This window comes from Protopterus annectens, chromosome 2.part1 (assembly GCF_019279795.1).
Source record: "Protopterus annectens isolate FY-2018-M chromosome 2.part1, PAN1.0, whole genome shotgun sequence".
Taxonomy (NCBI): domain Eukaryota; kingdom Metazoa; phylum Chordata; order Ceratodontiformes; family Protopteridae; genus Protopterus; species Protopterus annectens.
In genome coordinates, this window is record NC_056729.1 from 1,701,857,785 (window position 1) to 1,701,877,600 (window position 19,816).

General features: G+C 42.1%; 1 protein-coding gene across 1 annotated transcript in view; it reads left to right on the forward strand.

Moving 5' to 3' along the window:
• KIF1B (kinesin family member 1B) overlaps positions 1 to 19,816 on the forward strand; it is a gene marked incomplete in the record, with an annotated part of 2,363,676 nt that overhangs the window by 2,115,191 nt on the left and 228,669 nt on the right. The window contains 1 exon segment of the mRNA XM_044063146.1: positions 10,531 to 10,602. Coding sequence (XP_043919081.1) covers positions 10,531 to 10,602 — 72 coding nt within the window.

Consider the following 19,816-nt stretch of genomic DNA (forward strand, 5'->3'; position numbering starts at 1 on the left):
AAGTCTGCTTCTAGCGACCATCTTGCTCCTGCTCCACCAACCTAAGCACAAATGCTCAAAATGGCAGAGGATGTTATATCTCTTATCCAGGGTAGTCAGGCCACAACTTCTAAAAGGAAAAGGCACTCTTCTACAGAAATTGACAGAACAGGATTCTGAGGAATCTGACTATTCAGATTTTGAAGAGGAACAGCAACCTCTGACTGCTTACGAGGATTCAGATGCAGAGGAATCCATCCCTTCTGCCTCCCCTCCAGAGGACCTTTCCTTTGGGGAAACCCTTCACATCCTCAGGAAACATTTCCAATGGGAATCTCAGGACTTCCTTTCTCTCTCCTTTATTTCCTCTCTCCTTTATTAGCACTCCTTGTACTGCTGTCTTCACAATTAACTTATGATCTTTGCTGCCTCTAAAATCACTTTTCTGTCCTGTTGCTTAATCTTACTACTACATTTTGTAGCAGCTAGGTTATATAGAAGCATTATAGATGTAAGTTGTACCTCCTCACTGATTTATTGCATGGTAGGCACCACTGTAAATACTGTAACTACCTTGCAGTAGCCACCTCTGTACTGTTATGCAGATTTTCTATGTAAGAATCAGTTTTTCTATGTAAAATGTACCTCTTTACTGGTTTCATTTATTTTTTGTAGTAACTTTTGTAAGTATAGTAACCACCTTATGATGGTTACCTCTGGAATGTAAAGTAGTTTTCCTTATTGTATTAATCTACTGGAGCTTTTCTCCCTGGGCATCCACTGAAAATGGGCTCTCGTCAGCCCAGTGGACTTTCCTGGTAAACAAATGTAATAAGTAAATGAATAATATAAACCTCCCCCTGTCTAAGAAAAGACTTAGAGAGTTTCTGGACCTGCCCCAGCACATACCATTGGCCATCCCCCCTATTTTAGAATTGGTGGATGATGTTTTCCATGAATCCAGCTTAGCCGCTGACGCTCTCCCACCTGCTCCCAGTAAACCTGACAGGTGCTACACAGTACCGGATTTTCACAAATACCTGTACAGAAGTCCTGCTACAGACCCAGAGGTCATTACTCAGGGACCTAAAGGAGCAAAGACTAGTTCTGTCAAGAATCATATTCCTTCTGACAAGGACACCAGAGCTCTGGACAGATGGGGTAAAAAAGTATGCACCTCTGCAACCTTAGCTGTCAGAGCACTCAATTGTCAGTTCCATATGTTAAAATATAAGCAGCACACTTTGGAACTGTTAAAACAAAAATTTCTACCTTTCCTGACTGTGCCAATTCAAAGAGTTAGCAGATTTACTGCACTCTGCTTGTCAAGTGGTAAAACACTCTTTACAGTGTGGCTTTGATGCCCTAGAAGCCTCTAGCAGGGCAGCAATGTCAGGATCTGTCATTCGGAGACATGCATGGCTGAAGGAACAACCTCTCCCTGATCATGTCAAGTCTAAATTTATTGATGCACCCCTGGATAAGGAGCGCTTGTTTGGAGTAAAAGCAGAAAATGTACTTAAAAAGATGGAAGACAAAGCAAAATCTATGCAAACAGTAAAAGATTTCTTTCAGGTTCAGCCTCCCAGGTTTAGCAGGAACTTTCCCTCTAAGCACTGGCCCTTCCCTGCACCTAGCAGACAGGGCCAAGGTAAGCCCCACAGGGACAGACCATCCAGGCCTCTATTGCAGGGCCAGCAGAGAAGCAAACAGTGGACCCACTTCCACCCCAAAGGCAGGGAGTTCTAAGCCACCCTTGTAAGGCAAAAACCCACAGTGACTCCCCCCCTCCCTCTCTGCCCTCCCTTCACTTACCAAAAGCTAGGAGGAAGGCTCTACCTCTTCAAAGAAAACTGGCTTTCTGCAACAAAGGACCAATGGGTCTTAAAGATCATTCTTCAGGGATACAACTTCTCTTTCAGTCAACAACCAATTCCAAGAGGGTACCCAGACTTACCTCCAAATCAGTGGGCAGAGGCAGAGGCATTGAAACAGATCCAAACTCTCATATCCCTGAGGGCAGTAGAACCTGTCCCCTCAGATCAAACAGGCAAATGCTTTTATTCCAGACTGTTCCTTGTTCCCAGAAAAGAGGGCACTTAGTGCCCCATCCTGGATCTATCCATTCTGAACACCTCCCTGGTGGTCCCCAGATTCAGAATGCTAACCTTGCAACAGCTGCTGCCTATGCTAACAAAAAATGCCTGGCTAGTGACACTAGACCTAAAAGATGCCTACCTCCACATCCCATAAGGGAATCCTTCAGGAAATTCATGCGCTTCAGTGCAGGATCACAACACTTTCAGTTCTCTGTGCTGCCCTTTGGCTTATCTACTGCACCCAGAGTATTCGCCAAATGCTTAGCCCCAGCCATAGCATTTTGCAGACAAAGAAATATACAGATTTATCCTTACCTGGACGACTGCCTCATTCAGGCAGAGTGCAAAGAAAAGCTGCTCCAGGATCTTCTCTTTGTCAAATCCCTCCTAACTTCCCTGGGGTTCACCATCAACGAGAAGAATTCAAAGCAAACTCCCACCAGGAAGATCATTTTCTTGTGAGTTCTGCAAGACACAGCATCCCAAATGGCTTTCCTATCCCCAGAAAAGCAGAGCTTCCTGCCTCTCTACTTTACCCAGCTGGCTTCCAGAAGTCATCTCACTGCGAGGAAGTTCCTGCAAGCCCTGGGATACATGGCATCTTGCATCCTTCTAATTCCTCTGGCCAGGCTTCACATGAGAAAACTTCAGTCTCTAGAGACCTCTCTCCCTCTGATCCCATGTATAAGGGCTGAGTTTCTCTGGTGGGCAGAGGCCTGTATCAAGAACAAGGGTCTTCTCTTCATCCTCTGCCCTACCGGCCAGACCATCACCACTGATGCCTCAGACATTGCTTGGGGCGCACACCTAGCAGGCAGGTGTACCTAAGGCCTTTGGGATGCCCAGCACTTTCCCTTACACATCAGTCAGAAATAAATGATGACAGTACAGAAGGCTCTGACAGCCTTCAAACCCCATCTCATACCAGGGGTTCTCCTTATAAAAACAGACACCACCACAGTAATGTGCTATACCAACAAACAGAGGGGACCCAATCTTACCCTCTGTGCAGGCTAGCCATGAACCTCTGGCTGACAGCCGCCTCCATGGGTCTACACCTAATTGCCCAATACCTACCAGGAGTCAGCAACACCCTGGCAGACAGCCTAAGCAGAAACATACTGGACACCCATGAGTGGCAATTCCACAGGGGAATCTTTCTGCAAATCACTCAGGAGAGGAGGGGGGACTCCGGAGGTGGATCTCTTTCCTTCGCACTTCAACCACCAGCTGCAAAAGTTCTGTACCAGGGAGTATCACCTCCTAGCATGGAAGCTGGATGCCTTGATCTTCCCCTGGAACTCCCTCTTTGTGTAAGCATTCCCTCTTCTGCCTCTTATTCCCAAGGTACTGATCAAAATGAGGGAGGAGAGACCAAAGGCCATCCTCATTGCTCCAGATTGGCCCAGACAGCATTGGTACCCCTTACTGCGCAGCCTGACCTTACAGCCTCCCAAGCAGCTTCCCCTGATTTCAGACCTCTTGACCCAGGTGAGGGGGATGATACTGCACCCAGACTTACAGACTCTCAGTTTTTCAGTGTGGCTTATACTTTAAGAGCTAACAAGGAGTCCCTGTTAAGCAAACAGGTTCTAGACATTATCTCAGAGGCCAGAAGGCCCAGCACCAGAAAATATTACGCAGGGAAATGGAAAAGATTCTGCTCCTGTAATCAGTCCAGGAGGGGCAGTACCTCACATCCTTCCATCCCTCTTATCTTGGATTACCTGGCCGAGTTACTCAAAAGTGGCCTCTCCTTCTGTTCTATTAAAATCCATGCCTCAGCCATTTCAGCCCATTACAATTCAGACCTACCTCTCTTCTCTCATCCTTTGATTAAACAATTCCTCAGAGGGGCTTCTAATATCAGACCTCTCAGAAGGCCTCCCACGCCAGCCTGGGACCTGAATTTTGTTTTAGAAAAACTAACCTTACCTACTTTTGAACCTGCTGCTTCAACAAAATTAAATTCCTCTCCCCTTCAGAAAAACAGACCAGCTGCTTGTCAGCTTTGCCCCAGGGGCAGAGGGGAAGCCCATTTCCAAGCAAACCATTTCTAAATAGATATCTCACTGTATCTTTTTCTGCTACAGACTTCATGGGAACCCCCCCCCCCAAGTCTATTCATACCCATTCCACTAGGGCAGCCTCCACTTCCACAGCCTTCCTTAGAGAAGTCCCGACCAGGGACATCTTGGAAGCTGCCACCAGGACCTCTGTCCATACCTTTACAAAGCATCACTACCTACCTCTTTTTTTCTAAGTCTAGGGCAGGGTTTGCCTCTGCAGTTCTGCAGGGTTTGCTGACCCATGCCTAGTGATTTAACCTATCCTTCTACCCCTCTCCTCAGCTTTGGGAGTCCTTCCACAAGTGATGACTGCAGCAGTGAAACACGAAGAGCATAGTACAGTTGTGTACACTTACCATAAATGTAGATGTTCGAGTGTATTCACTGTTGCAGTGCTGGTTTCCCTCCCTCCATCCCCCTTATATCCTCTTCCCCTAGGAGGACATAAGCTTCCCACGGTGGCTTTTAGACACCAGGGCCACTTTACCTTAATTCCTTGTTCTTCTGACAGGTTAGGGCAAGAAAAACTGATGTAATGATGTTGGCTGCCTTGCTTTATAGCACTGATGACCTGGCGTCAGACTACAGGCGGCAGCAGCTGACGCACAAAAACATTGACTCTGGTATTCGGGCCGGTCGTGGGCTACCAGAGCAGGGATAACCCACAGGTGATGACTGCAACAGTGAATACACTCGAACATCTATATTTATGGTAAGTGTACACAACTGTACTTTCTATGGTATGTGAACAAACAGGGGTCACCAAGTCATACTTGCTTTGCAGGCTGGCCCTTCAAGCCTGGGAATTTGCCTCTCAAGCAAGAGAATTTATATCCCTTCCGCTCAAAGTCTGATGGCAGACTCTGTCAGCAGGTCCATGACACAAGCCCATGAAGGGATGCTTCACAGGGATGTGTTTCTGGACATTCTCCACCATTGGGGTGCTCTTCAAATAAACCTATTTGCCTCCCCCATGAACAGACAGCTTCCAAAGTTTTGTGCCAGAGTCCAGACCCTCTGGTATGGAAGGTGGACGCCCTATCCTTTTCATGGAAGGGGATGTTTCTTTATGAATACCCTCCCCCTTCCCATTCATTCAGAAAGTCCTAATGAAAATGCAGCAGGACAAACCAAAAATCTTGCTGGTGACTCTCTTTTGGCCAAGACAGCACCAGTTCTCTCTTCTGCATTTAGCCAAGGGCAAACATCACAAGTTACCCCACAGGGTGGATCTTCTCACACAAGACAAGGGGATTTCTTATCCATCCACATCTCATTTCCCTTTTCAACACTTTTTTTCTGAGGACATGCTTCTAGTTCTTCAGGAGGCCAGGAAACCCAACACTAGGAGATCCTTTTTATGAGATGTTCTCCATCTGGTGTCTAAAGAAAAGCCTAAATCCATTTTCAGTGGACATTCCATTGGTTCTTTCCTGTTTGTGTGAGCTACTTAAGGCTGCGTTGGCCTACTGTTCTGTTAAAGCCAATCTATCAGGCATTTCAGCATGTCTTCCTTTATCTCCTCCTCTAGTTTCTAGGTTAGAAGTTAAGCTCTTTCTAAAAGGCGTCATTCACATTAGACCTCCCAGGAAACCTGTTCCTCTTCCCTGGGATCTAAATTTTGTCCTGGAAAAACTCACCTAGACTCCCTCTGAGCCAGCAGTTTCAGCCTCATTAAAATTTTGCAAATGGAAAACAATCCTGTTTAGTAGCCATCACTTCTGCTAGAAGAGTTTTGGAACTCCATGCCCTTATGACTTGCCAACCTTTTCTCATCTTCCACAAGGACAGGGTATCTCTTTGTACTAACCCTTCCTTCATGCTTAAGATGGTTAATGACTTGTCCCCTATACCAATCCATTTATCTGCCCACCTTTTTTCCTAACCCTAAAAATCCTAGGGGTCTTCATTCCTTGGATATGCACAGACAACTCAGATTTTATCTAGACAAAACAAAGCCTATTAGGAAATTAAAGCATTTTTTTCCCTTCCATCCCCGGGCACTGGGAACACCCATCTCTAAGTGAACTATTCCAACTTGGATTTCTAAGGCAATCTCATTCATTTGTCTCCTGTGGGAAGACGCACTCTACCTCTGTAAAGGTCACTCCACTAGAACAGTAGCCTCTTGAGGGGCTTTCTTCAAAGGTCTGGACACTGCATCTATTCTGGAAGCAACTACATGTTCCTCTGTCCATACCTTTCCCAAACATTACAAACTAGACACTATTTCCAGGTCCAGAGCAGGATTTGATAGGGCAATCCTGCATGGATTCTTAGAAAACTCCTCTGCTCCATCCTCCCTTTTTACTTCCATGAGCTTTGGTACTCTCCTTCAGGTAATGAATACTGCAACATAGGAATAGAAGGACATAGAATAGCTGTGTAAAATCTTACCATAACCAAAGATGTCCTTCTCTTCCCTGTGGCAGTGTTCTGTCCCACCCTCCTGTCCCCTTGGTACATGATGTTTCTTGGATGATGTTTTATATCTCATATCCTTGGACTGGTGTTCTGACTGGGGCATTGAGTTCTGGGGAATGGTATGTGCCAACGTCACCTTTATGGCGTACGTTGACTGCCTTGCTATGTGCACCGTTGCACGTACCAAGCAGTAGCAGAAGTCTTTTGTATACTGGCTAGATGTTCCTGTCATGTAGGAGGGAAATCCCTCAGGTTATGAATACTGCAACAGGGAAGAGAAGGACATCTATGGTTATGGTAAGATTTTACACAACTCTTCTTTATTGCTAATAGACACCCTCTGTCACAAGCAGAAATGCACCTCTTTGCTTAGTCCCCATGGTAAGTGATTACCATTCCCAGTCTCACTGTTATTTGTACAGTTTACAATGCTGCCCCCTGTTGAGGTGGGTTTCCTGTTGGACAGTTTTATGAGGGTGGATATACTTAATATCCTGGGACATCCTGCTTCTTTTAACAGGATGGGTCATAGTGCTGATACTCCAGGACAGTATGTTCATGATATTCACCAAACATATTTATCCTGTAAGTTATCTTTTTCTAGCCATTCAGTCCCACCAAAACAGTAGTGAAGCTCAACCAGGTCTACTTCTCTCTTAGGCCCACTAATAACCAGGATGCCTGGTATCTTTTTTATAACACAGATATTTGGTCAAAGAATTGTTGACACAGACAGGACATACTTAACTGTGTGTTAGTCTTCCTATTTTAAAAGACTGCTGTCCAGTTATAACAAATAATTAACTTTTCAAACTATGCACAGATCAACTAACATTGCTTCCATTGTGCAGGTTATATTTCTACACTTCAGCTCTCTAGGTTTATTCCCTCTTTCAGAAATCTCTGTGTATGTACACTGAAACATAGTAGCTACAAACAGCTAATAACATTAATTTCAAGCCTCCCCCACAAGTATTCAGTTGTTTTCATTATCGTTCATCTAATACAATCCACTATGCCTTCACTTCTTCAGTCTGAACTCCCTTTGCAAGGCTGCAGTAAAGTCCTTTATTTATGATTGCATAAAATTTCAGCACAGAATTCAGGCCAACTCACTTGACACAGTCTTACCAGTGTACAAGCAACAATGAAACTGAAGTGACAATCCTAATGCACTCTCATATTTAATACTGAATAGTTAGTTTCTTTCAGAAATGCCAACTGTATACACCATTTTGTCAAAACCAAGCTGAGACTTTCTGGGTTAGTGAAATAATTACTGTTCAGAGATGTTGAATTAAAATTGCACCAAGTGTTTAAATCCAGTGAGTGCTTTAATTTTGGTTATTATAGAACAGAGGCAGTATACAGACCACTAAATCCTAACCAATAATTGGTATTCTGAAGAAACCCTCCCACCTGAAGGAGGGCAATACAAGATAGAGTTGGGGGAGTGGAATTTGAGGCTGTCCATTCTTTTATCTACATTTACATTGAAGGTGGCAAGGATGTTACTTCTCTTTATATGTAGTTGAAGTTTGCACCAAATGCAAGGATACATTGGGCTGTGAATCTATCACACCAGTGTGTCTTGTTTAGCTGTTTATGAAAGTTTAGTTCTTTTAATCTGGTCTCCTAGGAACCATTTGTTTTGAAAAGGAATAGAAGAGCAACGAAGGTTGGATCTTTCTGCCTGGAAAGGTTGTCATCCCTCTTTCTACTATGTCAGCTCCAGCAAATGTCCAAACTGTTAGTTGATGTCAGGTTGCCTGAGTGGTAGTCAAGTCTTAATCCCTCTCTGCCAATGGAGCTGGCTGCTGGTGCCGTATTAATTGTTGCTTTACAGTGAGGTGGAAATGTCCCTGCCGTGGGCCGTACCACCAAGCCTACTGGACCATCCATGCCAGCTGTCATTCTGAGCCTGGGTCTCCACCAGGGTTACCAAAGTGGTCAGCCTTCCACCAGCATGTCACTCCAACCCCCCCCCCCCAACTCCAAGAGGCAAGCAGGATAATCCCAGTCACTCATTCTTTTCTCCCTGTCTGTTTCAACAAGGGGCATACATAGGTACAGTAGATATGAGTTACTTGTCATTGTTACAGATGTCTTGTAAAGAAAAGACCTTTATGTGCTCTGCTAACTGGATGTTAGAGTCACTCGTGGTATACAGAAGATAGTATGAGCATTGTAGCTGTAGTATATTTGTGATCAAATTAGATAGTTCATTTATTAATTTGACATTTGTTTACTAGGAAGGTCTGACTGGGATTATATCCCATTTTCAGTGGCGGCCGAGGAGAACAACTCCATTGGTGCATCATTAAGTAGGTGCAGACATTTCCCTTGTGGTGCCACTGAACACCCACTTAGGTAGCATTAGCCTGCATGTTACTGCTTAACTAAGATTCAAGGGAAAAAGTCTAATATAAACAGCATACATGTCAGCGGACATAGTCTGGCTCTGCTTTGCCTTCCACCAATGCAGTTCTGCAGTTCCTTTTCTCGCATTGCTGAATGCCCACATCCTTAGCTGTAGTACACGAACCAGTGTCAGTTTCCATTTCCCCTTCCCTCCCTGCCAGCAGCCCCCAGTCAGGAAGTAATACTACACATGAAGGAAGGAACAGTCACAGAGAATGACTATTAGCTGATAGCTGTGTCACCAGGACCCACACACAAATGATGCCAGCAGATGAGGGAGGTAAACCAGCAGCACAAAAGACATCACCTCCATGACTTCCCTTCAGCACACCTCACTTTGCCATTTAGCATAGGATGGCAATTCTAGCCAGCAGGATAAATCTGGACACCAGGCCCCTAGCAGAAAGAGTTGACAGAGGTTCTTGATGGTGTTCAGTTACTAAAGTAAGACCAACTCCAAAAAGTCTGTGCAGGTTTTTGAAAGAAAATGTAATCTGTAGCCTCCCTGCTCCCCCTTCATGATCTATATGTAGGGGCAGTTTTAGGCGCTCATTGATATTGCTCCTCCTTCCATATAGAGGAGTAAGAAGATGAATGTGCTGACATGTATAGGTTGGTGTTTCAGAGAGGGTTCATGGAGTGCGGTCTGGTTTGCTTCCTTATGAGGGTGTTGCAGTTGACAGTCTGTTACAAGTGGCTGTTGGCTATCATTCACTTCCTGATTTAATTACTTATTTGTTTGTTTATTTCTCTTTGTTGACCAGTTAGATGTGCCATAACCCAACTCCAAAGGAGCATGTAATACATACATTCATTAGATCAGAGTTGCAAAAATGTTACAAATACAATGGAAAATAGTGGATTAGCACAGAGGTCCTTATACAGATGTATCTGGCATTTAAGGAATTGTTGACTGGAAAAATGTTGATGTCAGACATGCTGACGATACCCCAGTACTCATGCACCAAAAAAGCCTCAGCACATTCAGTCTTTCACATTTAAAAACATAAAATAAAACCTTATTTGTTGGAGGGTATCCCCCCCCCCCCGCACCTGCTAATTATATATACTAACGCTGAGATTGCACAAACATGGGATAAGAGCAAATTTCCCAGCCCCTGAATTTGTGCAGCCTTGCACACGTGTTGATCACCTAGCTTCCTAGTCACTCATATGCAGTCGGCTAGTAAGCTGTTGACCTAACACTTATTCAGCTGGGTCCCTAGCATCCATATATTTATTTACATATTCAGATAGAGAGTATTATTGTATGGTTAGCTTTAGTGTAGCCATTCAAACTGAATGAACATGTAGACGCTACAAAAACAGTGACCACTCCCTGGAAATATGATGCAGAATTCTTGTCACTAAGTCACCATGCTGCCTGTAATTTAACCCACTGTACAGGGCTCTGACAGAGATCAGCTGATATGGTGAATACTCATCTGTTTTCAGTCTTACTGTTTAAGTCCTGGTGGTGATTAAAATTAAAACGTTTTTGCAGTAAATTTTGATTTTTATGTTTGCTTTTTTAACAGTGCCTACAACTTTTAACTCATACGTTTAACAGAGAGTTTAACCAGGTCTGCAACAGCATCAGTGATTGTAAGGTAAGCCACTTTGCCAAAGATAGATGGACCCTGTCAGTTTAGCAGCTGCTTTGACTAACCATAGTGACAAAACTGTAGGTTTATACAATTAAAAGCTCACTTTAAAGCTTGATGAGATGCTCAGTTTGATTTATCAGTGTCATAAAATGTTTGCAATTGGTCATATTAGTACTTTAAAATTGTGAGCATGTACTGAAAACTCATGCGTATTGTAGTAAAATTCTTCATTTCACTAATCCATTTTTTTATTTTTGCAAGGGTTTCTTTGACAGCAGGCTGAGCAAAACAGATCAAACTTCCCTTTCAGAATCCTGAATGTCATTGGGGATTCCCATGGATGGGAACAACCTGTAAAGGTTTGACCATGCATAGCCTAGCTTACCCATACCTCTAAAAATAGTCTGTAGGGCACCAAACTTGTGGGATACATTTGAGATTCATGGTTAAGCTTAAAAAAGCCCTTGTGGTTATTAGCCTATGTGTACCTGTGAACCTTTTAAGAGTTCAGCTGAAGATTACATTCCTGTTTTTCCAGGTTCTGTCTTGATATCTCTTTCCATTGGACTGTGACCAGAACAATTCATGTACAAACTGGTCAGGGACATTTTTGTCAGATGCTCGGATTCTATCAATTGGCATATCTTTGTGGTGAAACAAGGACTGTACTCTATTACTGTTTGGATCACCATGCTGTTTGCGGTGTCATTGAGAGTATACTGAAAAATCAAGCAGATAAACCTTATTCCTTCAGCTTGTAACCTCAGACTTGTGTTTTTTCTATCATTACCCAGAGTGTGTGACAGAAGGTGAGAATGGGCAATGTAGTTTTACTAAAAAACAAGAGTTTTGTCTAAGAATGCAGCTTGCACTTCACCTTCACATACTAGTGAACACTTAAGAGAACAGGCCCTACTTCAGTCTGCTTGTCGGTCTTACGTTATGTCTTGCCATCATTTGTGGACAAAAAATTTGGATTACTTAAACTCCTCCACTAATGGCAAACACCCCATATGAAAAAGAGAAGTCACTCCGCTCTTTTTTCAAAGAAAATCATTGCTTCAGATTTCAAGGTGATCATTCTCATCTTAGCCACTTCTCACTTAGCAGCACACCACTTGATTGACTGTTAGAAGTTGCAGTCAGATGAGGCCAGAAGGCATCATCATTTGCAAGTAAAGATTCTTCCACTATTTCCTCAGATTAAATAAAATTCCAGCCTGCACTACCTCTCATTCTGTCCATGAAGATCCTAAAGTACGCTGTATCCTTGATGGAGTCCGAACATCTAACATAAGTGAACTCTGTTTAATGCCAAGAGTGCATTTGTAAATCTTACTGCATTCATTTAGCGACCAGGTAGCATGTAGCAGCAGCTACCTCATACCTTAGTCTTCCAGGGGAGTTCCCACACAACATACCATAACTTTTTCAAGTTCCAAAAGTAACTTTGCAGTGTATTAGCAAACTTCCTTGACTTTTCAGCCATGTATGCAAAGCTAAAGAGTTGTTCATCCTTTATTGTGGTATGGATTGAATCTGCATTACTCCTCCTGAATCTGAGATGTGATTATTGGCCAGACTCTCTCCTCTAATACTTTAGAGTAGGCTTTTCCATGGAGGCTGAGTGTAAACTGTTGAAACATGTTAGCTTGTTCACTTACTTAAAAGTGCGGACCACCAACTGTTGTTTGCTAGTCAGAGGTGCTGTTCCATCCTTCTCTACAACACTGAAGAAGTATGTTAGACTACTCTACCTGAGGTCTTTGTAGTGCTTTCAACTTCTCCAGTTATATGTGACCCACACTTCACGAATGTGGGAGCCTGTGACCACCACATTAACTTTAGATCCATTGATGTAATCCAACCCTTCAGACATTTTAGGCGTAGTTTTCTGACTGAAGGACCTGCCTTCTTGGGTAAGGAATTCCTTAAAATGTACCTTTCACCTGCCAGCCTTTCTTATTGAAGGGCATGTCTTTTGGGGTAAGGAATTCTTCAAAATGTACCTTTCACCTGCCAGCAATCTCCCTGATAGTCATTCCTTCCCTGCTGTTACTTATTACAACCTAAGTGAAGTTTTGACTTTTCCATTAAAGCCCTGAGCAGCTTGCTAGCATGTGCTTGAAGCTACCAGCTCTTCGTTTCCCATGGTCTCTCCATATTTCTCCCATACACAACCTTCCACTTTATCACCACTACCAGTGAGGCCTTCTTAGCTTGTTGGTACCTCTGAGTGGATAAAAAGTCTCTCTATCAAGTAGGAACAGTATGTGTCATTCACAAGGCATTTTTAATTGTTTTGTCTGTCCCCTTACCCCATATTTGTTCACCTGGATAGGTCCTACCAAGAACAGTGTTCCAGAAATGCACTTCGGCTCTTAGAAGTTCTGTGAAAAATGTTTGACCTGGCAAAGAATGCTCAGTCAGCAGGCTGCAGCAAAGGAATCTTCACCTCCATTATGGGATGCTGCACTGACAAAAGGATGTTGACAGAAAACAGTGGGATGCCCCTTTCTTTTAACTTCTTTTTGACCAGTTCATTCCTAGGTCAGAATCTTGTCACTAGTTCTCCTCAGATAATAAATGCAATAGTTTGCTGTGTTTTGTTGATTTCCCTCAAATAGTTTGCTGTGTTTTGTTGATTTCCCTCAAATAGCAGTGCTTTAGCCAGCATTAAAGCATAGTGAGATGAAGTCATGACTGCATCACAGCCGACACATGACCATGCTTAGTTAGCAACCCGGGTGCTGCAGGAGCTGGCTGGTTGGAGAGGGATGATGTGGCACAGCATGCTCACCTCTCTTTGGGTGTGGGGAGTGCATGTGCCTGGGGTGAAGACTCCATGTTAAAAATCCCTTGTGGAGTCTGGAAAATTCTGGAGGTTTTGCCTTCAGTATGGCAGGGAATTTGAGGAGGCACCTGCTTGTGGAAGACCTGTTTCATAGTTATAGCATGGGGAGTTACATTTGATAGTATTTCTTAAGGGAATGCTGCTGGGAGAGAGAGAGAGAGAGCGGTAAAGTTGGAGCCGAATTTATTGGCCAATAGGTTTGCTATGTCTTCTGGTTCAGTATAAGTGGCTCCATTTACAGTGAGCTCTGCACCCAACTTTGTATTGGCCTTGAGGTTTTGGACATAGCTAAAGAATGCAATGGGGTTGTCCTTTGCTTGGGAGGCCAAATTTACCTCAGATTTGGTTTTCTTAGACTTTATTTGTCCTTTGAGTTGTTTGTTTAGTTTGATGAGTGTGCTTTTATCCTGCTGGTTGCTGCACCTCCTAATTTTTTGCTATGATTTTTTTCCTTCTGTTATACAGCCTATTGATGATGTGATTCTACCAGGGTGTCTTGTTTCTTGAGTTAGTTCTGTACTGCTTCTTGGTTTGTACAGCTGAAAAGATTATTGTGCAGTAGATGCAGGTTCGTAGAAGAATACTAGGCTGTTTGGCCTGAAAGGATATTATAAGCCTAGCTAATGGGTCCCTATTAATTTGACGAAGCTTTAGCTTGTCGAACTACAAAAGATCGACAACTAAAGATCGAAAGAGCCAAACCGTAAACGGCCAGCTAAGCAAATTTTTTTCTCATGGAAAGAATTTGCTTGGCCATTAATGGGAATTTGCCCTTTCCCCAATGTGGAGCGATTTCAGAGTTAGTATATTTAGTTAGAGGGGTTGTGAGGGCCAGCCCCCCACATGGGGTGGGGTGGGGTGGGCGGGTGAAGCCCCCCACTTAATTCAGGTTGAAAGGTTTTTGTTTTGTGTAATGGCCAAGTGAATTATTTCCATGGGAAAGAAATTTGCTTAGCTGATCATTCGCAGTTTGGACGTTTCAGTCTTTAGCTGTCGATCTTTTGTAGTTCGACAAGCTAAAGTTTTGTCAAATTAATAGGGACCCTAGCTAATAAAATGTGGTCAGAATAGAACCCTGTAATTTGGGTCTATGAGCTGAAGACCTTAGCCATTAAGTCAAACCCTCAAAAGAACCCCATAGCATTCTGCACCAAAGAAGACTGTGATACCTGTTGAAGGTTGAAGAAGTGGGAAGACACCTGTTTCAAGCAGTTTGAAAAGAAAATACCCATTTTACAGTTATCTGTAAACGTGGTGAACCAAAGGCCTTGAATGTTAGCCTTGACTTCCAAGAAGTAGATGCCAAACAAGAGTGGGCCCTGCTCAGAATCCTGGGGTAATTAATTGGTGATTAGTCTCTTGGTGGAGGATGTCTTGCCGATGCTGACTTCTTGGGTCATGTTTGTGAATCAGACATCAATCCAGTTAATTATGTAAGGGTTTACACCTAGCTTGGAGAGCTTGTCAACAATGTTTGACTGGGGTATTGTATCAGATGCCTTAGCTATGTCAAGATATGCAGTATGCACTGTTTTACTTTCGTCCATTGTCGTGGTAACCCTCTCAAAGACATCTACCAGGTTAAAGTTAAGTATGACCTTCCCTTAAAAAAGCCAAATTGGGGTTGGGCACAGTGTCTCTAAATTGCCAGTGCCCTTGTTTATCACTTCCATGACGATTCATTTCATGGCTTTGAATATTAGGCTTGCTAAACTGGTAGGTCTGTAGTTCCCTGGGTCGCTTGATGTTCTGCCCTTGTGGAGGGGAATGACTGTTGCAGTCTTCCATTCACTTGAAACATAGCCCATTTTCAAGGCTGTAGTTGAAAAGTGCCTTACGTGGTTCTGATAGGTCATGTTTTAGACTGTTCATGCTTCAGCTACAGATGTTGTTAGGACCCATGAAGGTGATATTCTTGGCTTTGGCAAGTGCAAATGCACAACGTCCCTGCTGATAGCTGGGGGAAGTATATTTAAGTGGATTTCACTTGATGGAGCTGGTGGGGCATGTGGGGGTCAGCAAGTTGATTTGCTATATCAACCTGATCAGTATAGGTGGTACCATTTATCACCAGTTCAGCACACTGTTATGTATTATCACTAAGGGTTCCAGTCACAGCTGAAGAAAGCCTTCTGATTGCCCTTAACGTATGAGTCTATCCTGGCCTCATAGTTGGCTTTGCTGGACTTCATTAGACCTCTTAGTTTTTTTTTTAGTTGAATAAGGGAGCACTTGTCTTTAAGGGAGTTGCTTTTCCTGATTTTGGCCATGAGTTCTCTTCCTTTATTATATATCCTGTTTAGGTGAGGATTCCACCAGTGGGGTTTATGTTTATTTTTAGTGTTTGTTTTTGATTTATTTCTGGTAGGTATGGCAGCCTTTATGCAGCCATTTACACTTTATTGTAGCAACTCTGTGAATAATTCTTCATAGGTAGCTGTGGTCTCGGGACTGGGGGATCCCTTGAATTTTGACAGACTGTCACTTAATAGAATGTAGTTTACCTTTGAATAGTTTCTGTTTAGCTGGATTTTCTGGGTTGATTTTTACTTCAAATAAGACACCCTTATGATTTGACCTCACTAGTGAGGATGTGGGATGGGGAGGAGTGTAGTGCTATCCCATGTTGGTGAGTATCAAATCTAGTATGTTTGATCGTCTAGTTGGAGCATGCACTGTATGTTACAGGGTTTTTGTATTATTACAGTCCAGTAAGCATTTAGCCTGTGAGTTTGAGGCAGTGTGTGTTTCCCCATTTGTACAGGGGTAGTGAAAGTCACCAACGAATAAGGTGGATGATGAGCGCTTCTAGGAGGTTTAGGTAAGAGTCACAAGACTCTAGAGGTGTAGATGGTGCCTGTAGTTAGCCATAATATGGTGAGGGACCTTACCTGTGGTGACTTACAAGTGGATGAACTCTGTGGTATCATTCCTGTTTAACCATCCTGGAAATAAGTTTGTTGCTAACATAGATCAAAGCACTCCACCTTTGGCCCTAATCTGTGCTTTTGTTGGTATAAATGTGTGGAAGGCACTGTAACATTGCACTTCTGGAGTACTTTCTACTGCTTTAAACCAAGTCTTGGTCATGGCATAGATGTCTCCTTTCTCCAGAGTGTGGAGAGCTTGAAGGGTATGGAGTTTTTTCTTGTTTAGGCTCCCAGCATTGAGCAGTAACACCTTAAGGTTGATTGTAGACCTTTTCACTATGTTGATAATTTTGTCTTTTTGACATTGTCTAAAAAAGACTCTAAAGGTGGATAAAATTTTAGCCAATATCCAAAAGCCTAGGGGGGACAGGTACAACCCACCCTTGGCAAAACATTGTCTTTTTTTGACCATGTTCTTCCATGCTGGCAGATATTTGATCCCCCTGGAGTGACAACAGAAACTAAGACCATTATTAAAAATCAATCGTTTTATGTTCATACGAGTGGCATTCAAAAGACATGCGTAAATGGGAGTGCCTTCGTTGAAGGCTGGGCATTGAGCTGGCACCTTGGCACCGTAAAAATCTACTGCTAGTCATTAGCGGACTGGACTTCCGCTGTGGCGACCCCTAACCGGGAAAAGCCGAAAGAAGAACAACAACTGTGTCATCATCCTTGGCGAAGGTACAATGCTGCTTAGTGCAAAGCTCATATCTATCTGTTACACATATTCCTAGAGATCCATTTTGTCTCTTTTCATATAGTCAATTGAGGTATGTCTCAGGTCGTTTACACCCACATGGACTATGATAGAATCATATTGGGGTAAAGTAACTTCAGTGCATGCTTGATTTTGCAGATACTGGCTTGTAGATAGGCAACTAACTGTTATCTTCACCTTGTCCAACATGTTAAGTGGGGCATCTGTATGCTGTACAAAGGAGTCCCCATTAATGAGTATTAGGTGAGGTATATGATTGCCTTATAGGCTTTGCACTTTGGGGGACCATTAGGTGTAGGCTTATGTGAGATGTTTGGCGTTACTTTTGGTGTGTACTTTAAAGGTTGTTGAGGAGCAGTGCTGCTATTAGATGGCTTTAGGGGGTCTTTGATATTTCAGACAGTTTCTTTTAAGTACCTCAGCACAAGTCAGAATGTGTGTCGTGAACAGTGTGTGTGTGTGTTTGCGGGATGTAGTGTGGATATTCTTGGCTACCTCATTTATATGTGAGACTTTTGCCTCCAGGGAATTTGTGAAGTTACATCTCTCACATACTGTGTTATTTTCTTTAATGAAAAGCCTAAAAAAAAACCCAGAACACCCCGTAACCTATTAAATTAAAACAAACACAAAAAACTATGTAAATCTTCAGATAATGATGTTTAACTCTCCAGACAGGAGCAGTCGTCCCAAATCATCTGCTGCACCCATAGGTGTTGATTAACCTAAAATTAAGGATATCCATGCTAATCTGCATGTTACAGCTTGTGTTTTTATTTACACTAATTGCTGTCTTTATCCCCTTCTCAGATGTGAAAAACAACTTGTAAGCTTCAGAAAACATTAACTTTAAGTCTTAAGAAAAAGTACACTGGATGTATTTGAATAAAAGTAAATTATACACTGTTCTAGCAAATGGATTAAAGTACTTAGTTATCAAAAAAGCTGCCATCTCTTATTCTCTTCCACTAATTTCAAACGTTACTTTTTACTGAGCTGCTTGCCATTGTATCTTTTAATTTTACATTTCTCTCCGTAAACAATGATTAGACTTCTTGATTTATTGCCTTCACCTTTAGTCAGCTTGTTTTGAAAATAAGAACAAAATGTACAGCCACCCTCAGCTTCAGATTTGTCAACTGGCACTGGACATTTATTTGCTTAAAGTAAACTATTCATTATATTGTGGTCTCGTTTAAAAAAACCTCACTTGCTTACACACAAAAAAAAGTTGTCATTAGATTAAGCCAGTGCCATTAATCCAGGCATTCACTAATACAAAAAGTAAAAGAAAAATTATCAGTTCTACATATATTATAATTGGTGCACTTTTATACTCTATCCCCCACTCCAACAGCCCAATATTGCAACTTTTTGACTTAAATGTTTTTCAGTCCAGCATTTATTCTCTTTTTACATTATAATGACTACATTTCTGAAAAATAAAAAGTAAAAAAACTACCAGTTTACTTTAGTATCTTTTATTACATACACCAATCACTGAAAATGCTTTACCATGTAATATGCAATTTATATCATGAAATATTTTATACAGACAATGTTAAGAGTTGTTTTACGTATTTTTTTCCATTTTTTTCTCTTTTTAGTGTACTTGCAAACATTAATGTCATGAAGTGGGGTGTATGCCTGTCAGTCCCCCAACAAGTTTAGCAAAGTCAACAAAAATTCAGTCTTTCTCAGCATGCTTGTAAAGACACATTTGACCAATGTGATTGATGCTGTGTAGTTCACTAATTTCAGCATTGCTGTTCTTCTTCCTATTCATTTCCATATTCTAACCCCACAGTCCAATTAACATTCAAGATACTCATGATTCTTCTAGTCAACTCCTGGGTTTTTTTCTGTATCTCAAGCATTTTTCTTTGGAACATTGGAAAAGGTTTCACTGGCAAAGTCTTACCATCAGAAGAATGAGGATCAAAGACCACTTTTGTTTGGTGACTCACCCCTTGTTGGACAAACTTGTATTTTACCCTTAGCTGTTCTGCATAAAAAAATTACTTTGATGCTCCAGGGAAAAATATTGGAAGACAGCTGTAGTCAGCATCTTGAATCTCACACCTGTCTTTTGACATTCCCTAATTGCTTGGGATAACTTTGCTTCATTTCTGTCTGGTGTACAGTGAATAGTTATTTTCCACAAACACTGTGTTTCCAGTTATAAACAGTTTGCTCTTCTTTCACAGTGTTATCAGGAGGCTGGTTTCTTTACTGATACATATTGTGGCTGCTTTCGTATGGCCAGGTTTGGAACATTCACATGATATACCCTTTTGGATAAATCATTTTGTGAAATACCAGTCCATTTACTTATCTGTGCTTTCATAAAATTAATACAGTCTGTTCCTTCCAGTTTCTGTGGTAGAGCAGAAAATATCATATTTTCTCTGCATGCTCTGTCCTCTAACTGTACCATTTTTGAAACAGCTCTTTTTGAGCAGCTTCATACTTGGCCAGCCTTTTCTTCATTTCAGCTCTTGATTTTTGTTGTTTTATCAGTTCATCTGAGTAGCTGTTTAAAATTTATTCTATTTTTTCCAGCATTTTGTTATTTCAGTTGATATACTCCTTTGGTGTTTCATTTATTTTAATCATATCCGAGCACATTTGACTTGTATTTTCTTCTAAATTACTGGAAGCCAATTAATAATAATAGTTTGGTTGATTTAATAATAAAAGCAGAAGATAAGT